This window comes from Ischnura elegans, chromosome 2 (assembly GCF_921293095.1).
Source record: "Ischnura elegans chromosome 2, ioIscEleg1.1, whole genome shotgun sequence".
NCBI lineage: Eukaryota > Metazoa > Arthropoda > Insecta > Odonata > Coenagrionidae > Ischnura > Ischnura elegans.
Window position 1 is genome coordinate 40,567,997 of NC_060247.1, and position 20,075 is coordinate 40,588,071.

The window sequence follows — 20,075 nt, forward strand, 5'->3', positions numbered from 1 at the left end:
CGTATTCCTCCTTATTCTATACGTCCTCTATACTTCCTCAGGCGGTTTTCAAGATCTCCTCCCAGCTTTCTATTCTTTCCATCTAGACCTCTGTCTCACCTTTATCTCCTCATTAAGGTTCCTGCCCTCGCCCACCAAGTCTTGGACTTCCTCGTTCCTTTACCTCTCCACCTATTAAACCTTCTCTATCCTCCTCCACAATGAAATCTGAAATATTTCAGGTCTTTTGTTGCCCTCATTCCTCAAGAGTCCACGTTGAAATACCATGTCTCCTGGTTAGATTCTACAATACATTTAGCTGTATTTCTGATGACCACTAGAAGGCATCAATGAGAGAACGAAATTTCTACTCGTTATGCATTTCAGAGAGCATTCCATGCTTTTTGTACGCAATCTACTATTTCAACTAATTGCTCGTATTTCCTTATTGCACTGAGTTTGAATTTTATACATAAGCTCTCACTGTCAGAGAACAATGAGCTACGACGAATTTTGAAATTGAACAGGTATCCCACTGAAAAAATCGCTGACTTTTTATACAGGATTCAATACTGTAGCGGTACTGGTCCATCTAATGTCGACCTTTGTCTTCAAGCTAATAACCAGATTTACAAAATTCAAAGAAAGCAGAAATAATGCTACGAAGCAATAAACATTTCGATATTATATTTACCATTTCATATTCTTTTGTAGGTATATTTGTAAAGTAGGAATATTTGAAATGGTGCATTGTAGTTAAATTACTTTTATTTCTCTTCATGCCTGCATTAAATAGGTTTTTCCTTGCTTTGAAGAAATGCTAGAGCAGCATACATTTTAATATGCAGAGGGAATTCGCGAGAATGGTACACATATGTTCGGGACAAATCAGAAGCCAGGAGTTACTTAGTACTTATAATGGACGCCTTGACTTATAAACAGGCCCTGGACCACCTAGTGGTTGCCATTCACAGCTTTTTTTAAAGAAGCTTGTTAAGCTCTCGAATGTATTCAATAAGCACATTCACAAAATACGATGTAATTCGCATTACGATCGGTCCTCCAAAACGATTAATATGGAAAAGCGAGGATTTAAGACTTTTAAAAACTCAAATATAAATAAACCGGGATCGGATTACATAATGTAATTGCACTGCGTTGATTTAAACTTATTTCGTATATTCCTCAAAAGTGGTGCACCAGTGACAGTCACAACCAAGAGGTATTTGGGCGGATATTTGCTGATGTCAAGACGCCATGACACATACCAGGGCCCTGGAAAGTCTTTTTTTAACAAGGTTTAGAATGTATTCAGCCTTCACACTTACATTGCCTTAATTCGTATTACGATCGGTCCCCCGAAACGGCTTTTGTATCGCAAAGCGAGGATCTACTGAATATAAAACTTTCACAAGCACAGAAATAAACCGAGTTCAGGTTACGTAGTGGAATATCACTAAGTTAACTTGAAATGACTGCGGCTATTCCTTAACCTTCCGTCAGGCGCAATATTGGAAATGCAGAGTTCAGGCGCAATGCGCCTGACAGGAGTAGATGTGAAAAAACATTATTGACTATTTGCATGGCTCAGTGGTACATCTTTAAAGTTTAAAGCACCATTACTAGAGTAGTCGAACACTTACATGATGTCTTTCGCGCTATGCATGAACACCTTTACATGTCATCATACGGCCCCGGACCGATTCGGCAATTTAATTTGCTCCTTAGGCTATTATGCAATATTTTTTGTAATGTATTTTAGCATGTGAATTCTATACGATCAATGTTTTCTATTTTGATAACTTATTTAGCTAATGACGCTTTTATTTTGCTTTATTGTGCCACTATTTTGCTCAATTATGCTGAATAATCCGCCACTGATCTGTCTGCATAAATGCGAAAAGTGAAGGGCTGCAAAGAGTGTATGAAATCATAAAGCTACTACAAGACTCAGGGGTCTATGCCGCATAGTGGTGCGGAGAAATTTAAAAAATCGTGCTGTGCCTGTCAGATCCATTGCGCTGGACGGAAGGTTAAAAGCCGTGCATCACTAGCGCCGGCCACAGCCTGGAGATATTCGGATGTTTGGAGCCGGAGTGGTGAGGGAGCAAACACACCCAGTGGGGCACGCGCCCCGACACTACGATGGGGGATTGTAGAGGGTGGACTGGCTGAGGGGTGGGCGGCCGACCGAGACGACGCGCCACTAGCGAGAGAGACGGTCGGGGCGAGGGAATTCCGTCAGAAAGGTCACACGCGCCATGTACACGCACGACCGACTGCCATGAAGCGATGGGATGTGGCGCCCCATGGGAAAGGGAAAGGATGCCATTAAGGGGGAGATACACTTCCTTCAACATAAATGGGATCCGGCGCAGAAAGACTTAATCCGTGAACTTAATAAAAGATACAAAGGAAAGCAGCGAGGTCGGCCGAAACTGCTACGATCGAAAAGAGTGTGTTACTCATACTTTGCACGAATTAGACTGGGAGCTGCAAGAGACTCTGAGGTCACGTGATAGGCTTCGATTGCTTGAGCTATTAAGTAGGGAGAGATTGCAATTTAGGAGGAGATGCACTTTCTTCTACAAAAATGGGGTCTTGCGCAGAGAGACATAATCCGTGGACTTAATAGGATTCAAAAGGAAAGCAGCGAGGTTCGCCAAAAACTGCAACGAACGAACAGAGACCATTACACAGATTTTGCACGAATTAGACTGAAAGCCGCAGTAGACTCGGAGGCCACGTGATAGGCTTTGATTGCTTGAGCTATTAAGAACACGTATCTTTCCGAGCTACACAGAGGATATTATCGCAGAACCGCTATATGATTCTACGTTTGAAATAAACAATAAGATTACAGATATTGAGAGAGAATGCGAATGAATATCATCAAGTTAGCATTCACCTTTCGATCGTTGTTTATTACCGAGACCATACACATACGCTTAGCCATCGATATTCGATGGCCTAAAAGGACTCAAATTCTTGATACCCTATTTGCCATGAACGGAGTAATTACCAACCCAATATAAGTAATAAAAAAATGAAAATCGCAGGCAGAAAATTCAGAAAATGAAACACGTGGAAAGAATGGAAACGTCCTTAAAACATATATAAAGGTGATACCGTTCTTTCAAAGTACATGCATCAGTCCATCTCCGACAATATTTGGAAATTATTTATAGCCAAACTACCGAAAACAGCGCTATTTGGCCTTCACCTTGGGCTTTCTCATAGCATTTCAAACAACTAAATATATATGAAAATTCATAGCCTGGAACTACCCCGGCGGGACTCGAAGCCACGACCTCTTTGGTATTGCAAGGGAGGACCCTACCCTGAGGGCCAGGCGCATGCTTTTAGCCATCGATATTCAATATTAAAAAAGGAGTTCTTTATCGAGAGCAGGGCTACATGTTGGTGCTGTGGAGAGGATCATTGGAGAGGACGCACGTCTCTCATGAGGCGGAGGATCCTTCAGAAGGGAAAGGACGGACCTCGAGAGAGTGAGGGAAGGAGAAGGGAAAGGAGGACACGTTGAGAGAGGAGAGTTTTTCGGGAGCGGAGTTTCATTGACGGCGGAGAGTCGGGACGGGGGAAACGGGGGTGGGGGGAAGCAGGAACTGGCTGGGAGGGCCCCTTCCCCTTCAACGAAAATCTCGCCTCCTCCGTATATACATACATATATACATATATCGATCGGTCGGCAGCAGGACACAACACGTCGCCGAGGCAGCGCACGGGGTGAGCGTGTCTGTGTGTGAATGTGCTACTGTGTCTGTTGGCCCCCTATCCCTAAGCCTCCAAGTAGGGGGCTATAAACATAAATATTTACAAGAGAATGACGATAATAATGTCGATTAGCGTTTTGGAGGGTAGGTCTTTAAGAATTAAATGCAAAATTTTTGACAAACGTTTCGGTCTATTTTTATAGTACCTTCTTCAGGGCTTATTTGTAATGAATATAATTTGATTTGTTTAAAAAAAAACCTTAAGCCCTAAAAAAAGCCCTGAAAAGGTGTAAAAATATACCCAAACGTTGGCCAAAACTCTTACATTTAATTCTTAAAGACCTAAGACGCTAAGACCCAAAGACTTCAAGACCGTAATCAAGGTTAAAAATTGAGGTCAAAAGAAAGAAAAAAAACATTTAATCACAATAAAACTAATATTGTCGTCACTCACGAGCGGTTTCATGACAATTAAATCCTCCTTTATAACATGATTCCTATTAGTTTAATTGGCATAGGTAAATTTCAGTTTAAGCCATTGTACACAATTTACCGTTGATGATTGAATGATCATAAACAGTTGAGTAATCACCACCAATAAACCAACCTTGGTCGACCGCCATCAATCGGATATAAATCATCCGGAAATACACAAACTACCTCCACCTCATTTCCATCCGACATATCCGCAAAGGGAAGATCACTGATTGGATGTTTTCTACGACAAGGTTCCTTCAAATGTTGCTTAAATTATTAAATTTTGTTGAAAATTATATTACCATTAAATTTAATTTTTCATGATTACACAGAGATAGCAGGATTTTAATACAATCGATAGATATGTATTAATTAGCAAACTTTTCCAAAATAGTACTAAAGCTGGGGGTTTCAAAGTGCTTACCTCAGAGCGTTCCTTTAAGTGTTTTTTTAATCGACTGAAAATTTTATTCCCATTAAATTCACGAACACAGAGAGAGATAGCTGGATTTTAACGCAATCGATAGATAAGCATTAATTAGCTTAATTTTCCATGTTGGTATGGAAGTTGGGGGTTTCAAATTTGCCCTCAGCTTTAAGCTACCGTGAAGCCACATTTCCGCGCTCTGTTTGCATTCACCCTACGGTTCCGGCATTTGCACATTATCAAGACTAATTCCCAGGTAGTGTTGGAAATGAGTGACGAGTCGGAATGGGAAACTTCTTCTATATTCCCAATTCTTTCCCAGAGGCGACTACGAGAGAAATTTATTATGGTGACTATTCGCCGGTCAAGACTGAAAGTATGTATTAATTTATTAATAACATCTAATTCTGATAAAAGAGATCTCATATTAACGTAAACATGTCTAAGTTCAATCATTTATTTATAACAATTATACTATCTACAAAATTATTTAAACATTTTTACAGCTTATCCTTACTTTACGCGGTTAATGTCGAGTAATACAGTTAATTTTTCTGTAGCTACATCTGAATTGAGGGGGTGAGAAACCAAAGGGGTACAAGTGTTTTTTTTTCTAAACAGAGGTAGTTATAGAAATTAGGTAAAGAACTAACGAGAACAACTAGATATTCAGCAGTGCATTTGATTTTCCACTCGACGTCAGCACAGAACAGAGACTCACTTGTATCCCTTGGCCGGCAACTTTTTGCATGTTTCCTATAACAATATCTGTAGGTACCTAACTTTTTAGAAGACAACACACTTGTACACATTGGCTTCTCACGCCCTCAATTATTCTAATCAGTCCTTGCTCTAGAACGATATTCTCCAACAAAAATGGAAACTTTTTCTTTCTTTTCCTTATTTCGATACCTCCACTGCACAAACAATCACCCACCGAATCAAATCCGCTCATCTAGTATCCCTAGTAGTAGCAAATGAGAGGATTTTATTCGGTGGGCGATTGTTGAGCGTTTGTGCCGTGGAGATATCGACTTAACGACCTCTTGCTTAAATGAGTTAAATCTCAATATCATAACTCCGTGTGCTACGTAGCTAAGAAGGTCCTTACGAATAAAACCCACTGCTCATTTTTCTCTTGTATGACCAGGATTCAGTTATTACTCTGAGAGGAATAAATTTCCACGGAGACAAATTCTTTTCCTTTCTATCTTTCTCCTATGCCTTCCCCCACACCCTACCCTTCACTCACGCCCTTTCCATTCCTCCCTCCCACAGCCCCCTTTTCCCCCTAACTCTCATTCCATCCACGTCGCCGTGATTACATCGCCACGTCGCTCGCTCCGGGACAAGAAGAGACGCATCCACCATTCCTCTCATCCCTTCCGAATATTTCGCCCGTTTCCCCTTTTCACAATCCAGGGAAGGAATCCACGGGTCTCTCTTCCTGTAGTGGTGTCCTCTATACTCAAGGATACAAGCTAAATCTTTTATTAGTTCCGCGAGCTATCTCGCGCACACAAAATTTAGCCGACACCGCATTTGTCGTTATATGCGATTTATGACTGTGCGTTGGCTGGGAATACAAATATGACAAAGAGACACCAAACAAAATGAAGGAACCAAGTTACATAACGAAGAATAATTTATGTAGGAAGCTTATTGAGTAAAATTAGGGAACAATATCATGGAAAAGAAATCATATTAATTTAAAAACTAAAATTTTACACCTGATTTTTTTTTCAATTAATTTATCAATATATATAGTGTATCGTGAACGTATTTTGTTCCATAAAATGTTTGAATTTCTCCATGGTTTAAAGTCATTTACCAAAGAAAATATGCTTGCGTATCACACAAAGACTAAATTCATGAAAGTTAATGAAAGTTAATTAAAGAAAATAATGGTTCAATGAATTCAGGCTAAGGAATTATTTAAAGGTATTCACCCTCATGTTTATCGGCAGAGGTCGTAAAACGTAGGGAGTGATGAGTGGCATGGTTGTTGGAAGCTGTTTCAAAGGTTAAATAATGAGAAAGTTATGCTATCATAAGCACTTTTCCCCGGATTTTCCTGAAGGATTTCACAGCGCTCACCACCTCAATTTCCATCCCATTTCAGATTTTATGCGACATAATACAAGTATGAATTTGGCGTGCTTGCATATCTCAACGTATACAAGAGAAGAGTTAAAGAGACAATTTAAAAAAAGGTTCAAAGATCGAATAATAACCATGTCAATCATCACTAACAACCGTTTAAGACCTCTGCCGTTACATGTGAGGGCGAATACCATTACATAAGCCTTTGGAGTACATAAAAGCGACCGAAAATGATCGTTTCAAGTTGAAAAATGTACAAAAATCCAGATAATTGATTCAAAAATTCACGGCGGCATTACCTCCAGCTAAGTATCAGATCGTTCAAAAAATGAATAGAAATAAACCCTAACTTAATTTAAAGAGGAGAGACGGTCAATCTCCAGCATTATCACAAATCTAATAAAATAATATTTTTGTATCCTTGACAATACTGTCTGTTCTCCTAATATGCATACGTTTCTGAGCTATGTAAATAATATCTACTCGTTTGGCGGTAAAATGTGAAAATAATGATAATGTAACAATAATTTCTACATTGCTTACAGGTACCCGCAATTACAAGCAATTCAATGCAAGATATAAACAGACAAGTTAACGAAACACATTTAAAGCAACCCATGCCCCGGATATTTAGACGGAATCATCGGTTTGTCAAACGAGGACTTATCCCCGCTGCCACCAAGGCCGGCTAAGCTAAATTATTCAGTCTCCTGTCGACTCAATCAGAGAAACGACAGGTGTAGCTATGAAGAACATAGCTTAAAGCAGGACAAAGCCCAAAAAATAGAGCTAAATGAAATTAGAAAGAATACTCGGCTAAAAAGAAGACTAAGACAAACTAGCCTTTCAAGCGGGAAGTGGGCGGAGATAATAATTCGTCTCAACAACCGAAATGCCGACTGAATATCGGCGAACGACACGAAGCTCTAAACCTTGTATATTCTTCCCTTATCGCTTATCTTCTTCCTTCCTACCTCCACTCCCTCACTCTGCTCCTTTTCCTTCGCTCGGACGTATATCCACACTTCTCCACGCACCCCACATTACTCGGGTGCGGCAGGGAAGGGCCGTCGCGTCGCCTCGCGGCCGAGGCGCGGCGCTGAGAGGAGCGGCGGTGGAAGAGGAGCAGACGTTCTGGGAGGAGTGCGGGAAGAGGGTGGGATGGGAAGCGTGAGGATCAATCCCATTCGGATCCGTTTTCATTTCCATAAGGCCCCGCCGCCGCCGCCAGCAGCGGCAGCCCGACTCAAAGGTACATTCGGGACTTGTTTGCATATCGCACTCCTAAATATGCACAAGCAAATTCCCTCGGCATTAACTCTCTCCTCGCCAACCAACAGCCAAGTTTCTCGCGAAGGATACATTTTTTTTCGTCTTGAACAAACCGGTGGGGTACGGTTCTGTTAGGCCAATCTGAAGGTTACAGACAAGGAGACAGCATAGAGTATGTTCAATTCCATCCCAAACAAGGCTGATTTCTGTTGCCACTTCGGTCGATTTTTAATCGGTTTCAAAAAAAATGTCCGCGGCGCGGTGATTAGTGCGATACTATTCACGTTTTTCCAATATTTTGCAGTATAATGTTGATAAGTGCGAGGAATAGCATTGGACTCTTTTGAATTTGATAGATAGCATCAACAGGAAAATAAATTCGGTTAAAACCCCTAATTATACATTATTTCCTCCTTTGTAATATTTGAGGCTGCAGATTTTAGTCCCGCCTCCGTAACTTTCCTCTTTCCAGGGTATGAGAGCGTTCACTATTTCACCATATTATTTGAGCTGTTTTTAACGGTTTAACCGTTCTGTGAAACTCCGCGCATACACAGTTTTCGAAGTCGGTCGGAAACATAAGGTGAAGTCATAAATTAATAAGAACACATAAGGTTTATTAGAGAGATATACCCAGGGTTGGATCGAATAAATGACAAAACTTTAGGCTGACTGAATGAAAGAGAGATAGATCATTTTTAAGCATCTAAAAACGAAGATATTGAAATAAATATTTGCAACTTTCTGTGATTATAAAATGTATTATATTATCATTTATTCAAGCTAAAGATGATGCAGTAACAATGTCATCTAGGCCATAATAAATGTTATAATCGTGGAATATTTCACGCATTTATTAGAATATGGAAAAATTCTACTCCACGACGCTTAAATGTCCAGATTTATTTAAAAATGAGTATATTAATTTTGATGTACGTAATTCTTTCTAGGTGAATTGTTTTCGTGAATTCTTCTCGGAACTTTCATTGGTTTTAGTCGTTAAACATTGACAAGGGTTCTACGGACGACTAGTCCATCTTGAATCTTTGCATGTTAATAAAAACATGGATGAAAAAACATGTTTGACCCCTTTACACCAATAACTTTCTCTCCCTCGATGCGGCTCTTTGGCTCGAACCACACGAATGCATCCCACACGCCGTAAAACTGTTAAACTGAATGTGTGCGTGTGAGAAGGAGAGAGAGAAGCGCTGAAAATGACTCTGCCGAGATTGCTACGCAGAGGCGAAACGCGAAGCTCTCCCATTCACTAGGAGCGCCGAAGCCGGCGTCGAAGCAACCGATCAATCCGCTACAGAGGCGAGGCAGGAGAAGACGATTCGGAGGGATGAATCCATTGCGGAGAGAGGCGGACGGGAGGGTAGTAGCAGACAAAAGGAAGGACAGCCTCCCATATAGCACCACATCTATTCAACCAGCACCAATCGCTCCAACAAGCGGCCGTTCCCGTGGAGTAAGAACATTTGAAAGGTCTGCCCCGGGTGTTAGGTTATCGCGGTGAATGCTTAAAGGCATGGTCACAAGGTACATTAACACGTACGAGCTAAGAGGGAAACCATGATTAATTACTTGCGGCGTTTGGGGAGGGGGGGAGGGGTCAAGCCGATTCTCACCCAATCTCACGTGGAGAAATGTTATTCGTAAACGTAATTCAAGTATGTAATTGATATATTCGCACGCCCAAAAGAAAGAAAAAGCAGGAAATCGAGGACGAGACAGTAAATAAAGGAACACAAGATATGAACCCATGGGAAAATAACAGACTCAATAATACTGAAATACGAGTGGAATGAAGACGATGGGAAAAAGGAGGATTAATTGAAGAGGCAGAGACTAAGGGAGAGGGGATGAAAGCTAAATACTCGGAAAAAAACAAGCAGTGGCAAATTCGTTCGAAAAATAAGTTTGTATTTAGCTTTTTGTATGACCTCAGGACTAAATCAGAATTCGGAGAAGTAGCAATTAAATGTTTCTCCCCTCAATGAAATAGCCATAGATGAGGTCATAATGTCTTCTGTTCAATTGAAATGGAGGCGCAAAATTAACTTTCAATCCCACTATAATCCATTCACTTTATGTTTGAGGGTGACCTTTCGTAAGAGCCCGGACACTGTCGGAAGGCTTCGCTAATGGCGTAGGGGTAGTACCAAGAGAGAGAGGAGGAGCGAACTCAACGTTGCCAAATGTACATAATCGCCCTAGTGAAAACGTGTAACATGGGTAGGCACAGGTATTTTGACCCCGGCACCGAGACAATATACATACTCGTTTGGAAGATATTGAGGATAATCGTTTCACAGAAGCCCATGAGATTGTCAGCTATCACGCTGAATGAGGCACCGTTGGTGAGAGGTATACTTAAAGACATAATAGGAGAACGGGTGAGGTTTGGCAACACAGCTCCACGAGCAGATTCACGATGTCATCTCGACGAAGGTCTGAGAGCGACTGACCGAGCCTGTTGTTTGCTGATCGGCCAAGGGAAAGTCATGGTCACATGTCGAGAAACTTTCCCTCCCCCCACTCCCACTTGCTTTAGCAACACCAGCTCACTCGCAAATATAAAATGAACAGAGAAAGCCCATACCATTAAGTTTAAGAGATGACAGATAAAACAAGTGATATGTACCTATAACATTTGCGCATCAGCATTTGTAGAAAAAAATATGACATGGTGGAGCATGAAATAAACAGTCGCTCATTCCAATGCCAGTAAAAGAAAATTCTTGTTTACATTAGAGAAAATTTGTTACATTCAGTCCCATTTATCTCATTCCTTGGGATATTCCCCTCCATGGTGGTAGTCTGAACACGACGAGAGAAGTATGTGTCGTAAACAGCTGATCATACCGAAGTAACCATTCTGCTTAAAAAGTGGAAACAAGAGCTCCTCGGAGAGTGAATTTACGCGTTTATAGAAAAAACGATGAGTTCATCAACCAACTCACCAAAAATCAACCCTCCCGGTTTCTAAAATTGTTTTCACTTTGTAACAATCCCTAGAGAATGACTTGGAAGTATCTAAACCAGAATTATTTATCTTTAATAAATATATTGCGTGGAACACACATTCTATTTGAAATTTAATATCAAGAAAATTGCCAAATTTTTAAGTGGTTGCCGAAAGAATCTTAGATGGCAAAAAAGGATTGATAGAATACTAATTACTCGATTCGTAAGATTTACCTAACTGTACTGTAAAATTAGTGGTGAAAAAATGCGTAAATCGTGAATGGAATACTATTAATAGTGAATTTGTGCCCAAACAAACAATGAGAGTTGTTTTCTGCACACTAGATGCGAAGCTTAATAACGTGAAATTCTTTCACAGCATAAATATGAATAAAAATTTAAAACTTCTCAGTGGAATGTTAGAGTTCTTTAACACCTTAACATAGCTGTACCTCCAACTAGCTCCTCCAAGAATAGTCTAAAATTAGGACTCAGAAGTAAACCACAATAGGAGCTTAACACAATACAACCTCATTTATCTAATCTCAGCAAGTTCAAAGGGTCCTTAAGAGACGATTCGTTAATGGCCAAAACACTGAGTTGCACTCAGCATAATGAAGCTCGATGAACGGCCAAAATAATGTAATTTAAGTGGAAAAAAAATGACACCAACCACAGAATACTACCCCATACTACTAAATCCTAGTCCCAGTCCCAAAATCTTATTCTCCATCTAAACAATAAGAAGCACAAACATAAAACACCTCAGAGAATAGAAACATTTTGAGAATAATACACATAATACTAATTCAATAACACAAAAAAGTACTATTAATACCTAAGCCACGCTATGAAAGCCACGAAAAGACTTACAGCTGGAAAAAATAGCACTGTACCTATGCTTCACTCACATTCTAGCGAGCAATGATAGCATCGTGACAGTGAAATATAGATGTAGGTCTAATGAAAAAAGCGATGAATTGACAGCCCAGTTTTAAACAAATTAAATTCGGCGGAAATTTAAAATCTTCCTCTCATCTTACAATTAACGTTTCAGATAATTTAATACGGGAAAAATCATTTCAGCAGATCTAAACTATGCATCTACTTTAGCATCCAAACGATGGAGTAAGAGGTGACATATGATCACAGGAATGAATAACGACAGCATTAATTGTGTCTCACTCACACCGTAGAGGATAGCTGTGTAGCAGAAAAAGGAATTTCCTGAAAACCTTATGATAACAGTATCTACGAAATCTTGACTATTACGATAAACAATGAATTTAGAACAAAAATACCCCTTTGGCCACCAGAGAAGGAACCACACTGAGTAATGCTTCAGAGAATCAATTCTTTTGACGGAAATTATAACATTGTCGCAACAAACAAACAAATACTCATATCTCATCAAGGCAATAAAAATAAAGGCTAATAAGTAGAAACTAGAGAGGCCATGACTATCGCTCTCTTTATAACTGTACCTTGCTTACTCTGCAGCCCCTATATTGACACAATAAAAGTAATCAATTCAACTTACTTCAGCGTATCTTGGAGAAACAGAAGAATACTCATAGTAAACGCAACAAACAACGCTCCACAAACCTCGTTGCTGTCGTTGGTTGTCGAAAAGTTTCGACGATTATTTCGTCACTTTCAAGACAAACGCGATGAATGTATTTAAAGCTTGTGACAATCGGAAATTGTTCGACAGCAAAAAATATTTTGTGGAGCCGCACTTTGCTCTGTTTACTTCAACCAAGTGAAAGTATATATTGGGGTGAACATGATGATGAATTCAACCACGAAATAAGGCTAGCAGTTAGATGAAAGAGATGTAATAAGAGGAAATCGCTTAATCATGAAATGAGTGAATCACAAAACGTTTCCCAATTCACAGACATTCACCCCAAATTATGATGGCCAAAATCCCTACCTTACAACCTGAGCGAACAAGTCTGCCTGTGCACCAGTATTATAGTTATAAAATTTTTGGTACCGGAGCGCATACGAACCCCTTTAATCCACACGATTTTCAAACCAGCCCCCCTAAAACTTCCGAATCTTTTTAACATAATGAGGAAGCACGTTTTGCCAAATATAAAAAAAACGATGAAATGTTTTGACACGTCCCTATTTTCCCTTAGAGGTGTCGGCCGAAATTAAGCACTGCTATGCACCTAAACGTAAGCAAGAGATTGTAAAAGGGGGCTGCAGGGACGAATCACACCAATCGGCGGTAAACTGCGTCTCACTCACCATGTAGTGGACCATGGCGGCGCCGTTAAAGTGGATTTGTTGGAGAATCCAGGTGTCGGCCGACCGGCCCGCTTCTTTCCCCCGAGGAATGAATCCTCGTCCCGGGACGAATAGGCCCCGATGAGGCCGAGATAGGATCGCGCACTCCGGCGTTGGGGGGAGACCCCAAGGATATCGGGGGGGATAAGGAGGGGGGGGGCAAAGGGGCACCGCCCCCCTTTCTGGCGTCGAGGGGAATCCCCTACCTCACTTCCATCTTCTAACACTGTCTTCTCTCTCCCTCACTCCCATCTCTCGCGTCGCCCTTCGAAAGAATGGGTAGTGAAGAACCGCCTTTCTCACTTGAGGAAGGGTTCCTTTGGGGGGGTAAAGGGAAAGGAAGGACAAAGGGTGCACAGATTTTTTTCAGGGCACACGATATTTTTCTTTCAAAAAAAATAGAAAATAAGATTTTAAAAGGTGCAAAGCGTGCGGTGGAGGACTTTTGGAAGGGGTTACGAGAGTAGGACACAAGGAGAATTTTTCCGCAGTTCCCCAAAAAAGACTTCGGATGGATCTTCAAGAAAAAAGAACTGTGTTACTCAAAGAAGAAGGCAGAGCAAGAAGGAAGAATGGGTAAAGGCAGTGGTTTAAAAAGCGTGGGCTGAGAGCGAGAAAGAAATAGGGAGAAGTGTGCCTCGCAAGGGAGGGAGAGGAACGGAAAAGCTCGCGGTCCAAAAAAAGGCGTGGGAAAAGGGAAAAAATACAGAGGGAGGGAATGAAGGACGTAAAACACGGATGCCTTGAGGAAAACGACCCGAGAAAAGGAGCGGGCAATATCTTATGGGACACTTCAAAAGGAGAGATGACACGGACGAAGAAAGAAAGAAAGAGAAATGGCGGTTGTAGGAAGTTTTAAGGTCTCTTCCCGTCCTTCGCGAGGGATTGCAGAAAGAAGGAAACGTAGTGTGAGTGAAAGTGTAGCTTCTTCGAGGAAGGATGCAGCGGACTTCTTCGGATAGGGAAGGTTCGGGCTTGTCTCCCAAGGTTTTTTTCCCGGAAGGAGCTTTCAGAGGTTAGAAGAGGGGAAGCAAGTAAATCCTTCCGCCCTCCTTTTAAGCAGCAATCCCCAAAGGATTGGTGGCAAAGGAGAAGAGATAGGGACGAAATGGATGGGAGGTGCGGTGCAGAGGAGACACAGTAGGAGAAGAGACCCGCCTCTGAAAGCAGAGGTCGCCCCACTGCCGCCGTCGGGTCACGGCGAAAAAGGGTTCGCTCCCAAGGTGCCCCATTTGGGGGTGGGGGAGGTTGGGTGGGAGGGATGAGAGGGGGAGGGAGAGTTGCCACCCCTCTCTCCCGTCTTCGCCACCCTAAACACCCACCCACTCACTTCGCCACCCACCTCCGCGGCTGCGGCGGCCTCCGAAAAAAGCACGCCTCTGCCCTCTCTGCACCTATCACCGGTCAACAATCGTAAGATTGGTTTGACGAAGCTCTCCACTCAACACTCCCATCAGCTCATCACATGAATGTCATAAATTAATCCACTAATATCGCCGATGAAAGAACACAAACGGTAATTCCCACACTTTTTAATTCAAAACTCAACAACCGATCATGGTTTCAACACATTGTGTTATTTTCAAGGTGACACAACCAGCACTCTCTCAGTATTTCTACTCAGGCCAAGGTAGGAGGTAAGGTCATATGGCATTGGTGTTAGGGGCTTGGGGAGGGGAAACAGGTTGGGACACAACATTCATTTGCTTCCACCAAATCAATCCAGAAACGATTATATACATTAATATCTCTTTTTGGCATTCTACGCCTTCTGATTCCCAATCTCCCTCCTTCCCTATCCTTTCACAGCTCCCCATCCAATCATTTTCAGCCAGTGAATCATGCTTTCTCATTTTTCGGCCAAAAATTGAACACTCTTTGCCAGATATAATGAAAGACAGTAGCAGCATATATATGTTCCAATAGCATGTGAAACTTTGGTTAATTACAGATAGATTACGAGGGATATCAAATAGAAGTATTTAGAAATCATGCTCCTTTTTTCAATTTGTTTAATTTAATTTCAATTCCATTGTTTTTGTCTCCTTTTTCTTTACTTATACAACATTATTTTTTATTATTAACGCTTCAAAAGTTCTATGTATATATCTATAAGACTTTTTTACATTTGAATATACAAAATATTACGATTGTTTTCTGAAGGTGATCCCACCAACAGGCAAATGCGCTGGGGTACCCTAAAGCTCCAACCTGGTTTTGTATCAAAGATACTTTAAAATGCTAAAGGACCAATAAAAGTAAAAATTATATTATTATATATTTATTTCAGCACACCAATCAACCAGCTAACTCAAACTAATACACTCACCCCGATGACAATGAAATAGCCTTATGAAAAAGCGTTGATGATATACTTGATTAAAAACGGTAGATATTCCGAGAAGACTTCAGAAATATAATTCGCTGGGAAAGAATTACATCATATCAGTGGCGGTTTCAGAGAGGAGCCGGGGGGGGGGGCTTCCAGTAATTTCCTAGCTGTAACTTCCAACCATTCCCCCGTAAGGTATCCAATTTACACTAGATAAAAATCGTAAATTTGTTCACTTTTTAAATGTATACAGTAGAGGAGAGCCCACTTGCCACTTAGTCCCTATCCTGGATACGCGACTGTATCACATATATGGATATAGAAGTCGCCACTACCGAATACCGGCATTTTTTCTCACCCACAAACCATGCCTATCCCTTCAGTGAGGCTTCCGCGGTTCATGGTAGATAAAATATTTTTTTGGGTCTTACCGCATAGTACAGGTCATCTCCAAAAATACATTATCTAGAAATTTATTTCAACCCACAGCGGAAGCAGCCCAATAACCTTCCATAAAGCTACCAGCAGGGGTCGCGAAACGTCGGGAGATAACCTGTACAACGCGGTAAGACCCGAAAAAGTTTATTTTATCATACCTTTCCCCTTCCTTTACCCCTCTACCCCGTCTTTCTCTCACTCCCCATTCCTTCTCATTTCGTTCCTAAGAACGCAGGAGAAGGAAATAAAATGATTAAGGTCACGGAACGACCTCCCCTTTTCCCCCCTCCGAACCTCCAGACCGTGTTTGCACGGGAAAATCGCCCCAATTTCTGGGGCCCGTTTCACGAGGACTCAAACGGGAGAGAACTCCCACGGCCGACGAACTCCGACTCGAAACCCCAAGCAAATGGAGGAGTAGTACCAACGACGCACGCTGAATGGAAGGGGGGAGAGAGGCGCACAAATAACACAAACGCCTCGCTCGCAGCAGCACAAAGCGGTCAAAAAGACTCTCTCTCCACGAGATAGGCAACCCGGCAAACACACTCAACGTCCGTCAACTCCGGCGCTCGACAACTTCGTTTCCTTGGTTCCCTCATTCTGCTCCGACTGTGCCTTCTCATTACCTGAATACCATGAATGGGAATCGTGGATGCGAATCGACCTGTTCGCAAGAGAAACCATTCCCGTAGGCATTGGGGCATGAAGTTTTTGAGCCGCGATCATTATGAACGCGAATACCGATTGCTATCAACTGATGTTAATCAATGCTTACAATGGCACGGACGTAAAAAGGAGTTGTAAGATTATTGTTGGTGATAGGCTCAGGCGTAATGATAATGCTGGTCGGAGATCTCTGGTTCGATTCGATGAAAGGGAATTTTTTAAAGATTCGTTTTCTTTCTTCTATGCCTACTTTTTTTTAGGAAAACTTAAATGTCATTTCTATAAATATGTACTTTTCTGTTGAGGTTATTTTCGTTTACTTTCGATTGATATTACGACCCAACCATATGGTCGACAGGTAGTAAAATTTTCAACAATAGCCTGTTTTACTAGTCCTGCGAGGAGAGATACGACTAATATTAAAAAAATAAGCATTTTTAGCAAGGAAACATGATTTCAATTAAATAGACCCTCCGAAACAGCAGGCAAACACAGGAAAATATTTTTTCCTGCACAGGGGGAAAGGGAATTGGTACGGTCTACAGCAGAGAGTTTTTTTTTACCTTTCCCGCATGAACTGAAAACGTACATGATAAGGCTGATTAAAATTGTAAAAAAGGAATCGGCGCATTTCTTTAAAAAAATATATCTAAAGGAATTCAGAAACTTTTTTTTCAGGAAATAGTTCATACTAAATTATCGAGTTATATCACTTTAACTGAGTTATTCAGAAACGAGCCGTAAGGGACTTAAGGCATCACGCCTTAAGCCATTAGAATCAGGAACGAAGACATAAGGCGGAGGGCCATGGAGGCTGAGCTTCCCCCGGAATGAGAAAAACTTCAGCGATTAAACCGTCTAGCGCACCTCTATAGAGCTATACTCGTGCTTGATCCCAAATTACTAAAACTATACTACTCTTTTAATTGGCTTGGCTTCCCCATTATTTAAATAAAATATAAAATGGGGTATCGTAATTGGAAATTACTTAACCTAAAATTCAATTGATCTGGTATCCTTCCCCAATGAATTTATACACGCTATTTTTTCAGAATACATAGACCTATATATAAAGACGTCTTCCATTATATATAAAGACGCCTTCCATCGTAATTATGGGAATATAATTTGAAAAGGCAATACATTACCCAGAAATAGTGACCCGTGATATAAGGGAGTTAATACATCGAAAGGACAAATTAATTAAATGAATTATCGGTTACGGAAGGATTATAAAGAGCATGTTTCAAATTATTGCGGCCTCTCTTATCCTAAAATGGACATTCCACTTAAGCTCCCAGTGAGGTTTACTCCCTTTCGTGCAGGATAAATCGCTACAATCCAGATGAGACTCCAGAATAGCCTTTTCTATTTGCTATAACATGACGATCCTCTACCACTTTTTTTATTTATTTATTTATTAAATTATTCAAACACAGCCAAAATGGCCTTTACATTGAATACAAAACATAAAATCTGCAGCTTTAACAAATGTAAACTATTAAAAAAAAAAAATATACAAAGGATATAAAAAAGAAAAAAAATGGATTCAGTAGATGGCTTTTCGAAGCTGCCTCTTGAATGACCTGATGGGCATTGAAAGATCCAGGGAAGGGTGAGTACTCGAAATGGCATTGAAAGAGGTAGGGAGTCTGTAAAAAAGTGATCTCTGAGAGAGAGAAAGACGGAATTTAGGTTGGTGTAGTAGGTGGTTATTACGGAAGGAGCGAGAGGGAATGTGGAGTGAAAAGAAAGGCATCATATCTGAGGATCGGAACTTGCCATTTAAGGCATTGTAAATGAAGGAAATATCATGGAAATTCCTACGGGAGGATAGTGGGACCAATGATAGGGCAGACATTACTTCAGAGCGAGAAGAATTACGGAGGTGAGGAACACGGTGTCGGACTACTGAAATAAAGAAATTAACTGGGCGTTCAAGAATTTTAAGGTTGGAGGGGCTGGCAGTGGAGTAAATGACGGAGCAGTACTCGAGGATTGGGAGAACGCAACCGGTGAAAATAGCTCTCATGGCGATTGGATCGGTAACAGAAGTGAGTCGATAAAGAACTCCTACAACTGACATGGCCTTGGATTTCATTTTGTTAAGGTGCGGAAGAAAAGTTAGTTTGGGGTCGAAAGTAACACCCAGGTCATTGATGGAGGAAGCAATCGGAACAATTTCATTAAAAATAGTATATTTATGAGGAGTGGGGGTGCGTTTTAAAGAAAAAGGTATGTATTTTGATTTGCTTGTATTAATTTTGAGTTGCCACTGAAGGCACCAAGCCTCGAGGGAATGAAGGGAAGACTGCAAAGACTGAGAGTCAGAAGTATTCTCAACTCTTTTGAATATTTTGCAGTCGTCTGCAAAGAGGAGAATTCCGCATGCGTTAGTAAGTGCACAGCTCGTAATATCGTCAACGAAAAGGGAAAAGAGAAGAGGTCCGAGAACGCTGCCTTGGGGGACACCTGAAAGGATGGGGATGCTCGGAGAAGACGCTCCGTCAAGAACAACTCGCTGAGTGCGGTCGGTTAGGAAATTCGATAGTATAGATAGGAAAGAGCCGTGGATATTGTAGCGATGAGACAGTTTGTGGATAAGAAGGGTGTGGTTGACGGAGTCGAACGCTTTAGCAAAGTCAATGTAGCAAACGTCTAGTTGAGAAGAGGCTTCGAAAGCAGCGGTGATATGCTGATGTAGGATAGATAGGTTCGTAACAGTGGAGCTAGCAGGAAGGAAGCCATGCTGCTGGGGTGAGATGTAAGCGATAGTAAATGATAGAAGTCGGTCATGAATAACACGTTCGAATAAAATAGAAAGAATAGGGAGGATAGACACAGGACGATAGTTACTTACATCATCTTTTTTGCCGGATTTTAAAATGGGAGTTACAAGTGCTGTTTTCCAAGTTGAAGGAAATGATCCCGCTGAAAAGAATCGATTGAACAATTTACAGAGGGGGATGTGGAGAGTATCAGCTGTTCGGTGCAGAAAGAGTGATCCGAGGCCGTCGGCTCCAGTGGCTTTGTTGGAAGGCAAAGATTTAAGGAGGCGTAGAGTCTCCTCAGGCGTAACAGAGACCACGGTAAGTGAGTGAGAGCAAACCGGATTAAGTGTTGGAAGTTCGAACTGTGGAGTGGGAGGGGTGAAGTTTGAGGAAAAGTATTCGTTAAAAGCCGAAGGTCGCTCAACCCCCGAGAAAGACTCTTGGTCTGATTTAACGATGGATGGTATTCGGGCTGATTTCCGTTTCGAGTTAAATAATGACCAGAAGCGTTTAGGGTTAGAAGCCATGTCATCTGTAATTGATTTGATGCTATTACTATAATCGCGGCGTAAGAGGTTCCGCGACACTCTACGAAGGGAAGA

The 20,075-nt window shown here is 41.3% G+C and overlaps 1 protein-coding gene across 3 annotated transcripts in view; it reads right to left on the reverse strand.

The window, feature by feature from the left end:
* LOC124153635 (gamma-2-syntrophin) overlaps positions 1 to 20,075 on the reverse strand; it is a 479,721-nt gene that overhangs the window by 175,082 nt on the left and 284,564 nt on the right. The window contains exon 1 of one of the 3 annotated variants that reach the window (XM_046526931.1): positions 13,225 to 13,283. The exons of the other annotated variants lie outside the window; for them this stretch is intronic. Within the exon in view, the coding sequence (XP_046382887.1) occupies positions 13,225 to 13,239 (15 nt within the window). The 5' untranslated portion in view covers positions 13,240 to 13,283. Of the gene's footprint in view, positions 1 to 13,224; positions 13,284 to 20,075 lie in introns of those variants that run through there. 3 annotated transcript variants of the gene reach the window in all.